The sequence below is a fragment of the Chlorocebus sabaeus genome, chromosome 20 (genome assembly GCF_047675955.1).
Source record: "Chlorocebus sabaeus isolate Y175 chromosome 20, mChlSab1.0.hap1, whole genome shotgun sequence".
Lineage (NCBI taxonomy): Eukaryota > Metazoa > Chordata > Mammalia > Primates > Cercopithecidae > Chlorocebus > Chlorocebus sabaeus.
Window position 1 is genome coordinate 57,906,955 of NC_132923.1, and position 17,866 is coordinate 57,924,820.

The 17,866-nt window shown below is 36.4% G+C and overlaps 1 protein-coding gene across 1 annotated transcript in view; it reads left to right on the forward strand.

Moving 5' to 3' along the window:
- Nucleotides 1–15,370, forward strand: part of ADGRL4 (adhesion G protein-coupled receptor L4) — a 118,027-nt gene extending 102,657 nt beyond the window's left edge. The window contains exons 13-15 of the mRNA XM_007978197.3: nucleotides 12,483–12,574; nucleotides 13,963–14,131; nucleotides 14,436–15,370. Of these exons, the coding sequence (XP_007976388.3) occupies nucleotides 12,483–12,574; nucleotides 13,963–14,131; nucleotides 14,436–14,498 (324 nt within the window). The 3' untranslated portion in view covers nucleotides 14,499–15,370. The remainder of the gene's footprint in view (nucleotides 1–12,482; nucleotides 12,575–13,962; nucleotides 14,132–14,435) is intronic.
- Nucleotides 15,371–17,866: the final 2,496 nt, after the last annotated feature.

Here is a 17,866-nt window from a genome sequence, read left to right on the forward strand (position 1 = left end):
CTGCCTCAGCTTCCTGAGTAGCTGGGACTACAGGCACGTGCCTCTATGCCCAGCAAATATTTTTGTATTTTTAGTAGAGACAGAGTTTCACCATGTTGGCCAAGATGCTCTCAATCTCTTGACCTCGTGTCCACCCTCAGCCTCCCAAAATGCTGGGATTACAGGCATGAGCCACCGCCCCCGGCCAATAGGACATGATTTTTTTAAAACTTCCACTATTAAGTAGAAAACATTACTAGACACTTCTAAATGTTTCATGGATATGCGTAACTTTAAATATGACTGAAAACTGGATCTACATCCATGCTTCAAATTGTTGTCTTAATACTTGGAGTTTTGTAATACCATTTAATCAAATCTGATTAGATCTTCACAGATTTTAGCCATGATGGGCTTATATGGACTTGTTACATGGACTTGCAGCCTGGCTGGCAAATAACACACTTCAGAAGTAAGAAAAACGTCAGTTTGTCATTTTCTTGTTTGTATTTTCCTTAATAGTATTAATTTTAACACAGTGCACTTGGAGACATCTTAAGTCTTATTTGTCTATTTCATTAGGATTACCTAATTAAAACTAAATAGTGTGTGCTGACAGGCATGTATACAATATGATGCAGTAGGCTGAAAGATAAAGAGGGGGGACTTCTCCACCTTGAGGAAGAAAGACTGCCTTCAGAATGGCTCAGCTCTGATATGGGACTTCACTCCATAGAACATGGAAAAAGTGAGGACACCGGTGTCATTCATTTTTTAAGTATTAAATTTTAATTTTTCCGTGGGAAAGTATCAGTTGGAATTCGAATGTGTTCTTTATGTACCCCAACTGATATTTTTTTGACAATCCACTTTGGAAATCACTATCATGAAATGGTTATACAGTTATATTTGGACTCTAAAGGATGGAAAGCTTTGTTGTTAACCAGAACAGGAAAAATTACCACCTTCTTTAATCCCTTGACCATAGAGAACAGTGAGGACACGTGTATCCAGTAAAGGATAATTAGCACAGTATACTAAATCCTGTTGGCTATTAACAAGGACTTCATCACTGGTATCATGATTAATTTGAATGAACACTAATGCAAAATAGCTAACCATATTATAGCTTACTAATATGTTGTTCCTCTCCTTTAACTATTTCTCCAAGGCAATAATTGTTAGCTACACATGTAAATAAATGTTTGTATAATTAAATTCTTAAAATTGTAGATGTCAGTTTAGCTTCTCTTTATTGTTCCTTCATATGTAGTTTGGTAGCTTTGTAAAGTGCTCAGGAGCATAAACTCTATAACCTGTCTACTAGATATGAATGTTGGCTCTGTTACCCCCTAATTGTATTACCTTGAGCAAGTTATTTGACCTCTTTCTGACTCTGTTGCCATAAATGTGAAACAAATACAATAATAAGAGCAGCAACAGAAATAATAATGGTAATGGTGATAATATTAAGGCAAAGAATGCTTATCCTGGAAAGTTGGTGAGAGGGTTAAATAAATTCATAAATAAAACAGACTTGGAACAATGTCTGGCACAAAGAAAGTACTCAATTGATATCAGCACTCAAAAATTTAATTTGGGGGGTGTGGAGGTGGTCATTTACTTGAGTTTCAGTATAACAGTAGTTTTTAAGTACATGGAGAATGCCACATTATCTCAGAGCGATTATTCACCTAATTGGGTTCCTCAGTAGTCAATGCCTGGTAGGACAACATTGCTGTTTACCAAAGTATAAATCCCAATAGTTCACTGCATTTTTATGATACTGTTACTATCCCAGAGTGATCTATTAAAATTTTTCTCCTTTTGTGATATAAAGAGCCTACTTGAATATATTTGTTATGGTTTCAGATGTTTCAATGTGTTTCAGATTACTTAATTTTTTTTCACGTAATTATAGACTGCACTCTCATTTCTCTGAGGTCTGCTTTCTGCTGAGCTGAGTGTTGGTAACCTCAGCAGAGAAATATCTTTTAGCTCTGTAGATATTCCCAAGTGTGCTAAATCCTGACCCTAGTGAGTGCTGAACATGATAAGGCTCATGGTGTTAGCAGAGAGACGCCTCCTAACAGTGTCATGTAGCTATATGTGGGGCTGAAAGTTATTCTATCTTTTTTACAAATCTGACAATAGGTGACCAAACACTGGTATCATACTTGCTGTGAATTTTCACAAATGTACTAATACTATTTTATACCTGTGCATTATACATTTTATTTCTAACCATTATTTTACTAACAAAAGGTGTTTATCAGGTACTGGATCAATCCACTGCTTTCATACACAACTGTACCATATGTACCAAGGAGTTTCCAAGGAGAAAGAGTTCTGCCAAGCCCAAATGTATCATTTTCTGGGTTCAATCCTTTTATGTGCCCTTTCATAGACTACATACTTTTAGGACATTTTATCAGTTTTAACATATACACATATATTCAGTTTCCACAATAGTTGGAACATCTAAAAATTTAGCCCTTCTTCCTTTTAGGTCTCTTTCAAACAATTATAGATCAGCCTGTGTGAAGAGAGTGACATCCTTGGGGTTTTCCACTAAGAAGCTTATGTCCTCACGTTATAAAAAAATCAGATGTGAACAAAACCTGAAGCTATGAAGTTAGGGTTGACATGCCAGATGCCAAGTGTAGTTAAATTTTAGATAAACAAAGAATTAATTTTTAAGTGTAAATATGATCCCAAATATTGTGTGGAATTAATATTAATATTTGGAACCAAGATACTGGTATCCTATATTTTTATTTACAACATCTGACAATCCTATGTGAAGGACATATAAAGTTAAGAATTTTACAGAAGAAATATGGTAGGTACTATAAATTAGTATTTATTTTAAACTGGATTTTAAATCTTACACAATTTAATATTAAGTTAAACCTTTTAAGATTTAAAATCAAGTTTAAAATAAATACTACTTTAAAGATAATTAAAACTCTAATTATAGGGTATTTCATTTATATACATATACACATTGTATTTAGCCCATTCTCACACCGCTACAAAGAACTACCTGAGACTGGGTAATTTATGAAGAAAAGAGGTTTGAGTAACTCCCAGTTCCTCAGGCCGTACAGGAAGCATGGCTGGGAAACTTCCAATCATGAAGTGAAGGAGAAGCAAGTACGTCTTCGCATGGTGATCAGAGAGAGAAAAATAGTGAAGGGAGAGGTGCTACACACTTTCAGCCAGCCAGATCTCATGAGAACTCTATCACAAGAACAGCGAAGGGGAAAGTCCGCCCCCAAGATTCAGTCACCTATACCAGACCCCTCCTCCAACACTAAAGATTACAGTTCAACATGAGATTTGGATGGGGGCACAGAGCCAAACCATATCACACCTACACACACACATATGTACATGTGCGTGTATTTCTCCCTATATTAGTTTTCTATTGCTGCTATAACGAATTACCACAATTCAGTGGCCTAAGACAACACAAACGTATTATCTCACAGTTCTGTAGGTTAGAAGTCTGGGTATAGCATGGTGCAGCGGTTTTTCTGCTTAGTGTCTCACTGGGCTAAAATCAAGATATCAGTGTCTCTGGAGGGAGTGGGAGAGAATTCGTTTCCATTTTTATTCAGGTTGTTGGCCAAATTGAGTTCCATGCAGTTGTGGGACTGAGGCCCCATTTCCCTGCTGACGGTGAGGTGGGGCTCCTACTCAGTCTGCAGAGGCCTCCCACCTTCCCCGACTCATATCTCATTCATCTTCAAAGCCAACAACAGCTGTTGGTGTCTTTTCCTGCTTAAATTTCTCTGCCTCCACTTCACTTTTGCCTTATCTCTCCCACCAAATCTCCTCTGCCTCAAAGGCTCATGTGATTATATTGGGTTCAACCAGGTAATTCAGGATCACCTCCCTATCTTAAAGTTTATAACATTAATTATATCTGTAATATCCCTTTTGCCATATTCACAGGTTCTGGGAATCAGGGTGTGGACATTTTTTTGGAGAGGGGGGCATTATTCTGCTTTACACCACCCAATTTTCTGATACTCTGTGATAAGCATTGTAACTAAGGCACTTAATATGGTAATCTCAATTGGGAAATGGTTAAGAAAAAAAAGTAAATCAGACAGAAGACAAAACCTGTACTACTTTGATTCCAACTTAACTCATGGACAATTAATAGAGCATAATTTAAATTTTTGATGCTTAAATTAATAACTACATAGGTCCAAGCATGGTGGTTCACGCCTGTATTCCCAGCACTTTGGGAGACCTAGGTGGACAGATCGCTTGAGTCCAGAAGTTTGAGACCAGCTTGGGCAATAGGGCAAAACCCCATCTCTACTTAAAAGTCCAAAAAATTAGCCAGGTATGGTGGTGCACACCTGTGGTCACAGCTACTTAGGAGGCTGAGGTGGGAGGATTGCTTGAGCCCAGGAGGTTGAGGCTGCAGTGGACTATGATTGCACTGCTGCACTCCAGCCTGGGCAACAGAGCAAAGACCCTGTCTCAAAATAAGTGCATACATACATACATAGCGATTTCTGCAGTGGTATAATGATTGAGAATGAACAGCTGTTGTATATAGCTATTCAGTAGGCCAGTGAATAGAAACCCATCCGTTGTACATGGCAAAAGCAGATCTGTCATAGGTCAGTTGACTTGAAGGTAATAAAACTATTTGAAAGAACAAAGACGTTGTAATTATGACACATCCTTAAATGAACCAGATTCTGTTGGATATATATATGAAAAATTTAAGCATGGGTCTAAAAGTGCCGTAAGAGAAATATTTTCATTTTTTTCGATGAGATCTAACATCAGCATATAGATGGCTTCATCAATTATTGAGAAAAAAACTAAGAAAGGAAAAATGACTGATTGGGATGCTTCATTTTGAAGTCTGATTTTGAAGCCTTTGGGTTGAATGTACCTGTAGGTCTAAATCCTTCAGAATTCGTTGTCATTCTTTCACCAACTCATCTACTTAAATTTCTTGTTTTTTTTTTTTTTTATAAAGACACAACAAATTTTAACATACTGTCAAACAACAAAATGTATGTGCTAAGCTTTGAAATACATGAAATATATGAGCTGCATGTATCTGAAGTTAAGAAACAGATCTCTTTATAGGTAAATATCACTTAAGATGAAATTAAAATGACTTTAAATTTAAAATATCACTTTATTTCAAGGGTTAAGTGTTCATGACTTTGAGTAATGTTTTTTTTCTTCACAGCTATTTTTATTCTCTTCTGTATTCTGAAGTGCAGCATTGAATTTCAAAGTTCTTATACTTGCCATCTAAAGTCCTTGCCCTGTTTATTTCTATCAAAATATCATGCAACCCAAGTTGACAATCTAAAATCGTTAAAAAAAAAAAAAAAAAAAGGAGACAAAAGTGATAATGAAGGAATATTCATTTATAAATCATTAGTTATCTCTGGTGCTTTTGTGGTGCTAACATGTAGAGATTAATAAAGGGACCACAGTGAATTAAATAAGCACACACAGGTATGCACTAAGGAGTAAAAGTGCATCTCATTTGAAAAGCACTATTTTCTTAATTCAGAAGAATACCAGTGATTTTTCTTACATTTTGAAGTATTACCCAAGTTTGCTATCATGATGTTAGACACTGTTATGTAAACAGTGCTGATAGTATGTTTTTGTTTGTTTGTTTTTTGTTTTCTTTTTTTGAGAGGGAGTCTTGGTCTGTCACCCAGGCTGGAGTGCAGTGGCACACGGTCTCTGCTCACTGCAAGCTCTGCCCCCCGGGTTCACACCATTCTCCTGCCTCAGCCTCCCGAGTAACTGGGACTACAGGCACCCACCACCGCGCCTGGCTAATTTTTTGTATTTTTTTAGTAGAGACAGGGTTTCACTGTGTTAACCAAGATGGTCTCGATCTCCTGACCCCATGATCTGCCTGCCTCGGCCTCCCAAAGTTGATAGTATCTTTATAGCTGCTCAACCCAAAATGCAGACTTTTATCATCTATTCTCCAAGTCATTACCTCCGGGTTAACTGAAAACTATTTTTTATCATTAGAAATGTTTTCTAATTCTTTATCATCTTTTTTTGAGGTATCCTTTTTTTTTAACCTCACCTTAAACGCTTCATATTTATTTTATAAAATTCCCCAAAGATCTTTTTCCATACCGTGTAAGCTTTATTTCCACCTCTAAGTACATAAACTGATGTGCCTTTAGATGTCTTTAGGTGATACTGATTCTTTATTTATAGCTTTGACACTGCTAGAAAAAGGATTTAAAGTAGCTTATATATTTATGGATAAAGAGAGGGCACAGACAATATAAAAGAGTAAATATGAGTTTTGCCAGTTACCTCAAATTTGCTGGATATTTTAATATGACATTGGGGGTAACTGGGCAATGGGGGTAACTGGGAAAACCTATATTTTTCTTAATTTACCCCAAATTTGCTGAAAATTGTAATATGACTTTGGATCATATAATTCAGGAAATTTTGAGTAATGAAAGAGAAACATATTCTAAATAATTTTAGATAAGCATTTTTCTGGTAAAATTTATTAATCTGAAACAAAGTTAAAGAAAAAAATTGTTACGACTGTTGTTAAATGGCATGGGAGACTTTATTCAGGACTGTTGTGATAGGTGTCAAAACTATGTCAGGGGAGGTAGATTGGCCCAACGCTGAAATCAGGGGATTTATCGTCAAGGTGCCAGTTAAGGGTAATGGAATAATTACTGAGAAGAGACAACATGGGTAAGGGGAATTCTTGCTAAACTGACTTAACAGGATTCCTACTGAATGGCAAGTCAGGGTGACCAAATATCAAGGATGTGAGTTGAAGAATTTGACTAGGTATTGAGAATGATCAGGTATCAGTAGTGAGGAGATTCTCTCTAAACTGACTTATCAGGAATTTTACTAAAATTGGACTCCACAAGATCAGACACTGAAGCCCAAGGTCGAGGCTTACCTAGTTGTGAAGAGGGCTCACAGGAACCTGGCTCGAGCTTGGTCCAGGAGAGTGTCAATTTTTTAATGACCAAGGCAAGGGAAGAACATGTTGGCATACAAAGTTCGCATTGTGCGGAACAGTAAGGAATACTTGTCATTCTCTACATTTCCCTGAAATTAAACTTAAGTCTGATCTTATCGTTTGATTTTTGGTTTTTTAATAGAAGTACATGGCACCGAGTATGTAGGCAAGATGGCATTTAAACAGAGTGGTGAGGGAATGAGCCATGGGAATATCTTAGTGCCCAAATTCAGCTACCCTATGGCGTGGTGCATGGGGTACTGGAAAAACTATGGTGAACTCACTGTGAGTGGAGTGAAGTGGTCAAAAGATAGAGAAGTACTGCTTGGGGGAGGAGGTATAGCAGAGATCAAATCATTCTGTGTCCAGAATTGATGGGTTCTTGGTCTTGCTGACTTAAAGAATGAAGCCAAGGACCCCCGCAGTGAGTGTTACAGTTCTTAAAGATGGTGTGTCCAGAGTTAGTTCCTTCAGACATTCAGATGTGTCTGGGGCTTCTTCCTTCTGGTGGGTTCGTGGTCTCACTGTCAGGCGTGAAGCTGCAGACTTTTCGTGGGGAGTGTTACAGCTCATAAAGGCAGCGTGGACCCAAAGAGTGAGCAGCAGCAAGATTTATTGCAAACAGCAAAAGAACAAAGCTTCCACAGGGTACAAGGGGACCAGACAGGGTTGCTGCTTACTGGCGCCACTGCCTGCTTTTATTCCCTTATCTGACCCCACCCACATCCTGCTGATTGGTCCATTTTACAGATAGCTGATTGTTCTATTTTACAGAGAACTGATTGGTCCGTTTTAACAGAGTACTGATTGGTGTGCTTACAATTCTTGAGCTAGACACAGAGTGCTGGTTGGTGCGTTTACAATCCTTGAGCTAGACAGAGTGCTAGATGGAAAACTTCTCCAAGGCTCCATCCGGCTCAGGAGCCCAGCTGGTTTCACCTGGTGGCTCCTGCACTGGGGCTGCAGGTGGAGCTGCCCGCCACTCCCGAGCCCGGCCTGCACTCCTCAGCCTTCCGGCGATGAATGGGACTGGGGGCCACGGAGCAGGGGGCTGCGCCCCTTGAGGAGGCTCAGGCCTCACGGGAGTCCACAGCAGCAAAGGAGCTCAGACATGGCGGGCTGCAGGTCCCAAGCGCTGCCCCGCGGGGAGTCAGCTAAACCAGGAGAGAATTTGAGTGCAGCACCGGCGGGCCGGCACTGCTAGGGAACCGAGTGCAACCTCCACAGTTGCTGGCCCAGCCCCTCACTGTCCTGGGCCAGCGGCGCCCGCACACACCTCTATGTGCGGGAGCCCGCCGAGCAGGCACCTGCAGAACTTGCACTGGCCTGCGAGCGCCACTCGCAGCCCCGGGTTCCGCCCCCACCTCTCGCTCCACACCTCCCCACAAGCTCCCGCCTCAGCCAGCCCAGAGAGGGGCTCCCACAGTGCCACGGCAGGCTGAAGGGCTCCTCAAGCGCCGCCAGAGTGGACACCAAGGCCTCGAGAGTGAGGGCTGCTAGCACATTGTCACCTCTGAATTTCAGACCTTAAAACCCACTGTGCAATCTTTAACTCTGAATGACATAGGAAGCCATTGGAGGATTCTGAACAGGGAAAAGATGTGGCTTACATTTTAGAGAGATCAATTTGAGTGCTGTGATGAGATAGATTATAGGAAAGTAAGGACGGCAGAAGAGAGATCAATTAGGAGGTTTCTGAAGTAGTGCAGGGGAGGCATAATGGTGGCCCTTTTCAGGATAGTGTCTGTGGAAATGGTAAGTAGTTCATGGTCATATTCTGAATATGTTTTGAAGGTAGAAATAAAGAGTTCACTGACTGATGACTTAGAATAAGATAACTGTTTTTGAGATGGGGAAGATTGCAGAAAAAGGTTATTTGTGGGAAGAACAGCAGTTTGGATTTTGACTTTTCTTTTTTATTTTATTTTATTTTTTGAGACAGAGTCTCACTCTGTCACCCAGGCTGGAGAGCTGTGGTGCCATCTTGGCTCACTGCAAGCTCAGCCTCCCGGGTTCACGCCATTCTCCTGCCTCAGCCTCTCAAGTAGCTGGGACTACAGGCGCCCGCCACCATGCCCAGCTAATTTTTTGTATTTTAGTAGAGACAGGGTTTCACCGTGTTAGCTAGGATGATCTCGGTCCCCTGACCTCGTGATTCGCCCGCCTTGGCCTCCCAAAGTGCTGGGATTACAGGCGTGAGCCACTGCGCCCAGCCGACTTTTCTTTAACTCACAGTGCTTATTCGACTTCCAAATGGAAAAGTTAGATTGAGCCTAAGGACAGACAAAATGGACATGTAACATTAGAATGAAGGTTTAGGAAGTACCTGTCTTGGGACTTAGCATTTAAACCCGGATTTAATCAGTTATAATGCATTAGTAGATCAAATAATGAAGGGACAAAAAATATTCTATGGAGAAAAACAGCATAGGAAGGTTTGAGGAGCTAAGAAAGTGACATTCCTATAAACAATTGATAAAGGTGGCTGGAGTATACTAAACAAAGCAAAGAGTGGCATGAACCATTGGATCTGAACACCTAGGAAGTGAGAATACATAGATAGGTCCAATGATTGATGTTCACAGTAATCATTTATTTCTCTGTGTCTTCCTCCTTTGCTTCTACTGGTCATTCAAGACTGGCTTAAAAATCCCTGCTTAGGGTGCAATCACCTGACTTATTTCATGACACTAAGAAAACAACTACATAGTGCTTTCTGAATCTTGTTGCACTTGCCTGTTTTCTGGTCATCTTCTCCAGCATACTATAAGTTCTTTAAGAAGAAGGCCTATAGTACACGAATAATTATTGAACAAACGAGTAAATAAACCTTTGCACTTCAAATAAAATCTAAGTGATAATTGTCCCTGTCCTCAACCAACTCATGTCATGCCACTCTTTGCTTTGTTTACTATACTTCAGCCACCTTTATCAATTGTATATAGGAATATCACTTCAGCCACCTTTATCAATTGCATATAGGAATATCACTTTCTTAGCTCCTCAAGCCTTGAGGATTTTCCTCTGCTGTTTTTCTCCATAGAATACTTTTTATCCCTTCATTATTTGATCTGCTCATGTATTATAACTGATTAAATCTGGGTTTAAATGCTAAGTCCCAAGACAGGTACTTCCTAAACCTTCATTCTAATCTTACATGTCCATTTTGTCTCTCCTAACAGTTCTAATGTGAGAATTAATAGGATTTATCACAGTTTGTAGATTTATAAGGATTGTATGATTATTTGTTTACTGTCTGTTTCTCAAAAGAATCTATGAGAACAAAAGACCATGTCTGTTTTAATCATTAATATGTACCTAGCCCTTGCCACTGCACAAGACACTTTATAGGCCCTTTAAAAAATTCTTAGCATAAGTGAAAATAAAAAGTTCCACATGTTTGTATTATTATCAATGAATGTGGATTATATAATCAGTATGTTTGTGATTTTTGGATAACATAAAACTACAACACCTTTTGATAAACATGTTTTAATCTGTTTTCTCCTAAATTTGGGAAAATATGTGCTAATGGAATAAGAATTAGTCTCCCACTTGCCCAGCAGCACCTGGGTTTTATAAGTACGTAAATATTTTCCATTTTTTACTGAAAAAATGTACTTTCAAGATTTTGATCACCTCAGGGAATGTTCCATTTCCTCTCTTCACTAGTTCAGCATGTGATGTAGAAGAGCATACCCAAAAGGAATGTGAACTTCTGAGAAACCATTAGTATGAGCAACTATTTTTCAAAGTCAGTTTTATGGAAAACAGAAGTTTAAGAAACTTAAATAAATTATTATTTATGTGGAAATTACTATTATGTGGAAAATTGTGGATCTAGAGAACAGTTTTTCTTATCATTTACTTTATCTTCTAACTCTTTGTTAAGATAACAAGATCAATATAAATACCTCATAAAAATTATTTTAAAATTTTCAAACCAATAATGGTTAGGCATATATTATTTAGACTAACTAAATTTTACAACTCTTATTTATAAATATATGTGCATATATTTATAAAATTAAATAGAGTTATTTCCAAATTTATACAAAGAAGCTATAGCTATTGAAACCTAGAAAATACTAAGTATTCCAGTTTCGTGAATATGAAAGACTACTTATAAAATTAAATATTATTTAATTGTCATTTCAGTTAATTATTTGAGCATACAAAGAGGATGGAACTATCACCTAAGTCAATTTAAATATTATTTATCTCACCTCTGCAATTGCTAAAGTATGGAAGCACTACTATAATTAGGATTAATTACTCATATAATTAGAAGTAATGGACATTTGGAAACAGGAAGAAGAGATTAGATCCCTTATTCCTCTGAGATTTCCTCTCAAGGACCCCTCCATACAAAAGTGACAACATGAAATTCTCAGGCCCATTATTTTATACTGCTGTTTGTAATACTAAAATATACTACATTTCATTTTGAGAGGATACATAAAACTCATTAGAATATAGAAAAAAGAAATGTTTGAAAACTGTAAGCTTCTGAACTGCTAGTAAAAGAATTAGCTGAAAATTATAATGTTGCACCTTGCTGTTGTCATTTCAAAAGGTCTTTGGAAAAATCTGCTTGAATTAATAAAATATATTTAACAAGGGATTAGCCTTCCAACTATTTCTATAATATTTAATATTTTAAATTATTGATATGCTCATATTAGAATATATATACATTTAACATATACCCCTCATTTAGCCTTCTAACACTGCAAATATGACTTGTAGGTCTTCAAAACTATAGAAAAAGGAAAATAAGAGGAAACTTTTCATAATGCAGTCACAATAAAAATGTTGACAACTCTTCGATTCTATTTAGTTCATATTGCAAACTATAAATAACTGTGTTATTAACATGTATTTGCCTAACAACAGACATTTAATTCATTGATTAACATTTTGAAAGCATCCAAGGTTAAATCCAAAAAAATGAAATATTAACATTTGTATTAGGAGAGAATCTAGATAAATCATATGAGAGAAAGTACGTTCAAACATTTCCTCACAGTAGAAATTGAGAGTGCTCTGTTGAGTTTTCTTATTTCTTTTCAATCTTTCAATTTTTCTTTTCCAGTCTATATTTTTAAAGGGTTGACAGAATTATCACTAATACATTTCTTCAAAGAAACAGGATATAATTTACTGAACAAAAATTTGATTTCTTTAGTGTTTATACACCTTTCCAAACCAAAATTTACCTTAATGTCTATATTAATCATATTAGTGGCAGCAGATGATACTCATCCATCTTTAGGTATGATGATAACATCTGAAGAAGTTTCATAAACAAGTTGCTTTCACTACCACTTGTACTGATAATATTCAGTGATATTGTAAAGAACTATATAAATGCCATGATTTTTAGTTCCTATCTTATTGAAATCTTTACTATTTATTTTCTTTATATGTATCTAATTTAAAATGAAAACTATCTCTTCTTTGAAATTATTTCTTTTTCCAGGTTAATCTCTTGGCTTTTGGAGTTATCATATACAAAGTTTTTCGTCACACTGCAGGGTTGAAACCAGAAGTTAGTTGCTTTGAGAACATAAGGTAAATGTGTCTTTAAGTTCACTTTTTTTTTTTTTTTTTTTTTTTTTAGTAATTAAAAGCTTTAGTAACTCGATAATTTTGGGAATTATTTTTAAATGATTTCATACTTTACCATACTTAAAAGACATATTGGAAAATAGCATTTAGTACGTACATTAAGACTACAATTGCTACAGATTAAGTGGTAAGAAGCAATTTTTTTCAAACATACACCCCTTTGAAAGGGAAAAGATGATGACTGTCTTTTAAGGCAAGGAAGGCCTTAGTGATTTTCTTTTGTAAAATGTTTTTCAGAACTTAATAACTTTCTTTCTTCTTATTCCTAGTTTGCATGTTGTCATGACTTTTCCTTTACACCCACCCCCTCCACCCCACCCCCTGCTTTAAAACTGATTTATTGAAACCTCGAAAATGATTTGTTCAGGAAGAGCTGAATTATGCTATAGGGAACACTGGAAACAACGTACTATTTGTGTTGCTTGGGAACACTCTTGTAGTTTCAATACCTTGCACAAGATTTATAGTGGGGATTTAGTAAATGTTTGATCGATTACTTTCTTTTAGTCCTCACCAGTCATGGTTTCATGTAATGTACTGGTTTTAATAAAGTTGAAAATGATTCATTTTCTGAAGTATACTGCTAAAATATCTACTGCAACGAAGAATGATTCGACTAAAAATGAATGAGAGAATAATCATTAGTTGCTTCATTTCCAAGGCAGTGTCCTTAGTGAGCAGGATAGAATATTGTTTTGCCAAAAGTCACAGGCATTCTGCTGAAAAGATTTAAGAGTGGTGTGTGTATTTTTTCTTTAATTTTTAAGAAAACAGTATTCTGTAATGAATTTATCTTGACATATTTTTGTATTGCAAAAGCAAAACAAAATAAAACAAAACCCTGTTTTTATATCCTACATGTTCTTTTCTTCTAAACCTGAAAGGAAAGCAGAGCCTCCTTTGATGTCATAGATATGTGCTGACCCCAGTCCACATGGTATACTTTTCAGAGTTTCTTAGGGAAAATACTTCCTAACAGATATATGTCTTACCTTCAGGAATTCCTGCAACATTACATTTGAAATCAAAGCATGCACACTGCAGTACACCAGACAAAAATATTTTAAGATTAAGGAAATTGCTTACTCTTAAACATAATTCCATGGTTTGGTACTAGTAATTTGACTTTGGAAGCACACCCCTGCCATGGTTCAGTAGCATACCCTAAAGGCTGTCCCACTTAACTGCAGCACTACTTAGCAGTTTTGAAATTCTATTGGGTCTTTGTAAAAGGTTTCTTGGTTATAGTGAAAACTCACCTCCCACATAATTTGGGAGATGTGTTAACTATACATGGCTTTCTTCACTGACGCATTTCTAATATGTGATAGGTCTTGTGCAAGAGGAGCCCTCGCTCTTCTGTTCCTTCTCGGCACCACCTGGATCTTTGGAGTTCTCCATGTTGTGCACGCATCAGTGGTTACAGCTTACCTCTTCACAGTCAGCAATGCTTTCCAGGGGATGTTCATTTTCTTATTCCTGTGTGTTTTATCTAGAAAGGTAAACAATTTCTTATTTTGGTCGAGTCTAGTATATTCATGTAACATCAGTTGCCAAATTGATAGAAAATTCTTACTCTCGTAGATTTATAACTTCTGCCTTTATTGCCTAAATCGCCTAGCTGTTCATAGGAAAATACGCTTTTAAAAGAACCTTGATATTAGAGATATAAATATAACTTAAATGAACATATTCTGAGCTATAATACTTTAGAAAACCACATATAACAATTTATTGTGATTTGAAAAAAAATTAAGTGTGATTGTTATATAACATTTCTTCCTTTCCTTTTTTTAATTTTTAGATTCAAGAAGAGTATTACAGATTGTTCAAAAATGTCCCCTGTTGTTTTGGATGTTTAAGGTAAATATAGAGAGTGATGGATAATTACAACGGCACAAAAATAAAAATTCCAAGCTGTGGATGACCAATGTATAAAAATGACTCATCAAATTATCCAATTATTAACTACTAGACAAAAAGTATTTTAAATCAGTTTTTCTGTTTACAGTATAGGAACTGTAGATAATAAGGTAAAATTATGTATCATATAGATATAGTATGCTTTTCTATGTGAAATGGTTCTGTCAAAAATAGTATTGCAGATATTTGGAAAGTAATTGGTTTCTCAGGAGTGATATCACTGCACCCAAGGAAAGATTTTCTTTCTAACACAAGAAATATATGAATGTCCTGAAGGAAACCACCAGCTTGATATTTTTGTGACTCATGTTGCCTCTGAAACTAGTCCCCTACCACCTTGGTAATGAGCTCCGTTACAGAAAGTGGAACATAAGAGAATGAAGCGGCAGAATATCAAACAGTGAAAAGGGAATGACTCTTAAAATAATAAGATGTATTTTGAATAAACTTGTTTTTTCTGTAGACTAGCTGAGAAATTGTTGACATAAAATAAAGAATTGAAGAAACACATTTTACCATTTTGTGAATTGCTCTGAACTTAAATGTCCACTAAAACAACTTAGACTTCTGTTTGCTAAATCTATTTCCTTTTCTAATATTCTGAAACAAAAAAGGTTTACCTCCACAAATTGAAAAGAAAGCAAAAAAAAAAAATCTGTTTCTAAGGTTTGACAGAGATATATACTATTTCCATATTTATTTCACAGATTGCAACTTTGGATATTTAATCAGTAAAATACAAATGTGTCAAGGTATAATATTGTTTATGCCTATCAATGTAAAAACAGTGTAATAAAGCTGAAGTATTCTATTCTATTACCTTTCAGTGAAGTGAAAGTTATACTATCTCATTAGTATATTTGAATCCTTTATTATTTTTAATTTTAGAAATATTGCAGTTCACATTGCAATATTCCCTTTTAATTTACTATTTTTAAAGGGGTATTATAAATATGAAAGTATTTATAAAGTGAATTGCTATTTTTTCTTTTCAGAAAAGTACACATTTAAAATTGTTATTGTTAACAAATCATGGAGAACTATAGAGGTTTTCACAGTGGATCCATTTTCTGACCATTTTCTACTATCTATTAAATCATGTCTGCTTAAATATACAGCTTCTATCTATCTTTAAATCTTCTCATTAAAATGTAGAAGCAGTGACTTTGATCTCAAAAATAGGTAATTTTTCTTTGCCTACCTGTAAAAGTGTGCCAATACACTAAGTTTGTGATTTTAAATTAATTTCTCCAGCTGTTGAAATGAAGCCTGCCAAATCTTGCTCTAACAAATAAAATGTTATCTAAATGAAGCAATTCTACTACAGCTTTGCTGAATTCCTGTTCTCAAGAAAGATGAGCTACCTGCCAAAGGGTCTTTTACATTTTTAGAGAATCTATGATAATAACTTCTCATTATCTTCTAATTTCTTACCTGGTAAACCTGTGACCTATTATTATCAGTGCCATTGCAGGATAATGTTCTAGAAATGTGATATTGAAAATACTCATCTCTTTAATAGATGTATTCAAAACTTCATGTGGTAGACAGAATAATGCCCCCTCCCAAAAAATGTCCATGCCCTAATCTTCAGAAACTCTTAATATGATAGATTACATGGTGAGGAGAATTCAAGTTGCAGATGACACTAAGGCTATTAATCAGCTGACCTTGAGATGAGGAGATGATCCTAGATTATCCGGATGGGCCCAGTGTCATCACAGCATCCATGTAAGTGAAGGAGAGATTCAGAAGGAGGGCAGGAGTTGCAGTGATGCAGTGTGGTACAGACTTTACCAGCCATTGCTGGCACTGAAATGGAACTCCACAAACCAAGGAATGAGGACAGCCTCTAAAAGCAGAAAAAGGCAAGGAAATGTATTCTTCCCTGGCATCTCCAGAAGGGACTCAGCCCTGCTGATAACTTTGTTTTAGCTCAGGGAAACTCATTTCAGACTTCTAAACTCCAGACCTATACGATAATAAGTTTATGGTGTCTTAAGCCGAGTTTGTGAATAATTTGTTACAGCAGCCATTAGGAACTAATACGATGGAAATATTTATGTAATAAGATATTTGGAGATGAACCACTGTTCAAATCATTAGGGCAAGCGTTCACCCAACTGTCTTCTTTTCATCCACCTTTCCATAGATATCATTGGACAAAGCTTATATTTGCTAGTATGACAGTTAAGAGCTTCTCATATCTACTTCCCTCCCCAGTTTTCATTTTTGCCTAACAGGTTTATCCAGTTATACCAAACTGTTTATCTTTCTCCAAATTTGCCATGGTTTACTGAATTCCCCTTTTCTGGAATTTCCTCCTTGTGACAATCATTACTCTGGCAAATATTACTTGTCCCTAATGCATCTTTCTTTAAGAAGCCTTCTCTGACTCACACAAGGAATTAATCACTTCTACCTTTGTCTCACCACTCTATCTATTACTTATCTATTTAACATTTATTACACTGTATTGTAATTATTTAGCCCAGCTCAGGACATTCACTGGAGGGTGTTTTGTTGTTCCTTTAAGACAGGTACCCTTTTCATTTTAGGTTTCGTGAATCAATGTTACTTATCTTCTGTTGCTTCCTGAACACATGTTTGACGTCATAACAGGTCTGCACCCCCTGAGCAATCTGGCCTTTGCTCTTTTGCTTTACCTATTCCATTCTGGAAGCCCGTTTAGCCCGGCCTTTCATGCTTGTGTCACACACACATCATGCAATTAGGTAGAAAGGGATGACCCGGCAACTTCAAATTAGTAAAGTAGAGAAGGCAGAGGAATTAGGCCAGCAATATAGCCTTGAGCATGTATTATTCAATTCAGCTTTTTCAGAAAAGACATTGTTGGAGGATTTGTAAGGAGCTTTCCAAAATAATAAAAGTCATGCTTCATTTTCCGTTTGGTTGTCTTTCCTCGTGTTATTCCTTATTCCACCTCCTCATTTGATAGTGAGTTAGGTAAATATTAAGATTCGAGACTCAATCACCTTAGCCTGTAAAATATATCACAAGATCATCAGTAAATACTAAATTACAAACTCTTCTTTTCTTCATAAACAAGGGGGAGTTGTAAAATCTCAGAAGATTCAATCGAATAACTTGATACTTTAAGCTTGGCCTAAAGCAATGAGATGGACAGACACCAGGGAAGTATAAGATAAATTCTCTGACTGTGTGAAAACTTGCTATTAACTAGAGATGTAATAATCCTCTAATAAAAAACATCTGTTGGTTGACTGATTACACTGTAGTTGAGAAAAATTTATTTACATGCAATGTAACAATTAGAAATAACATGACAGT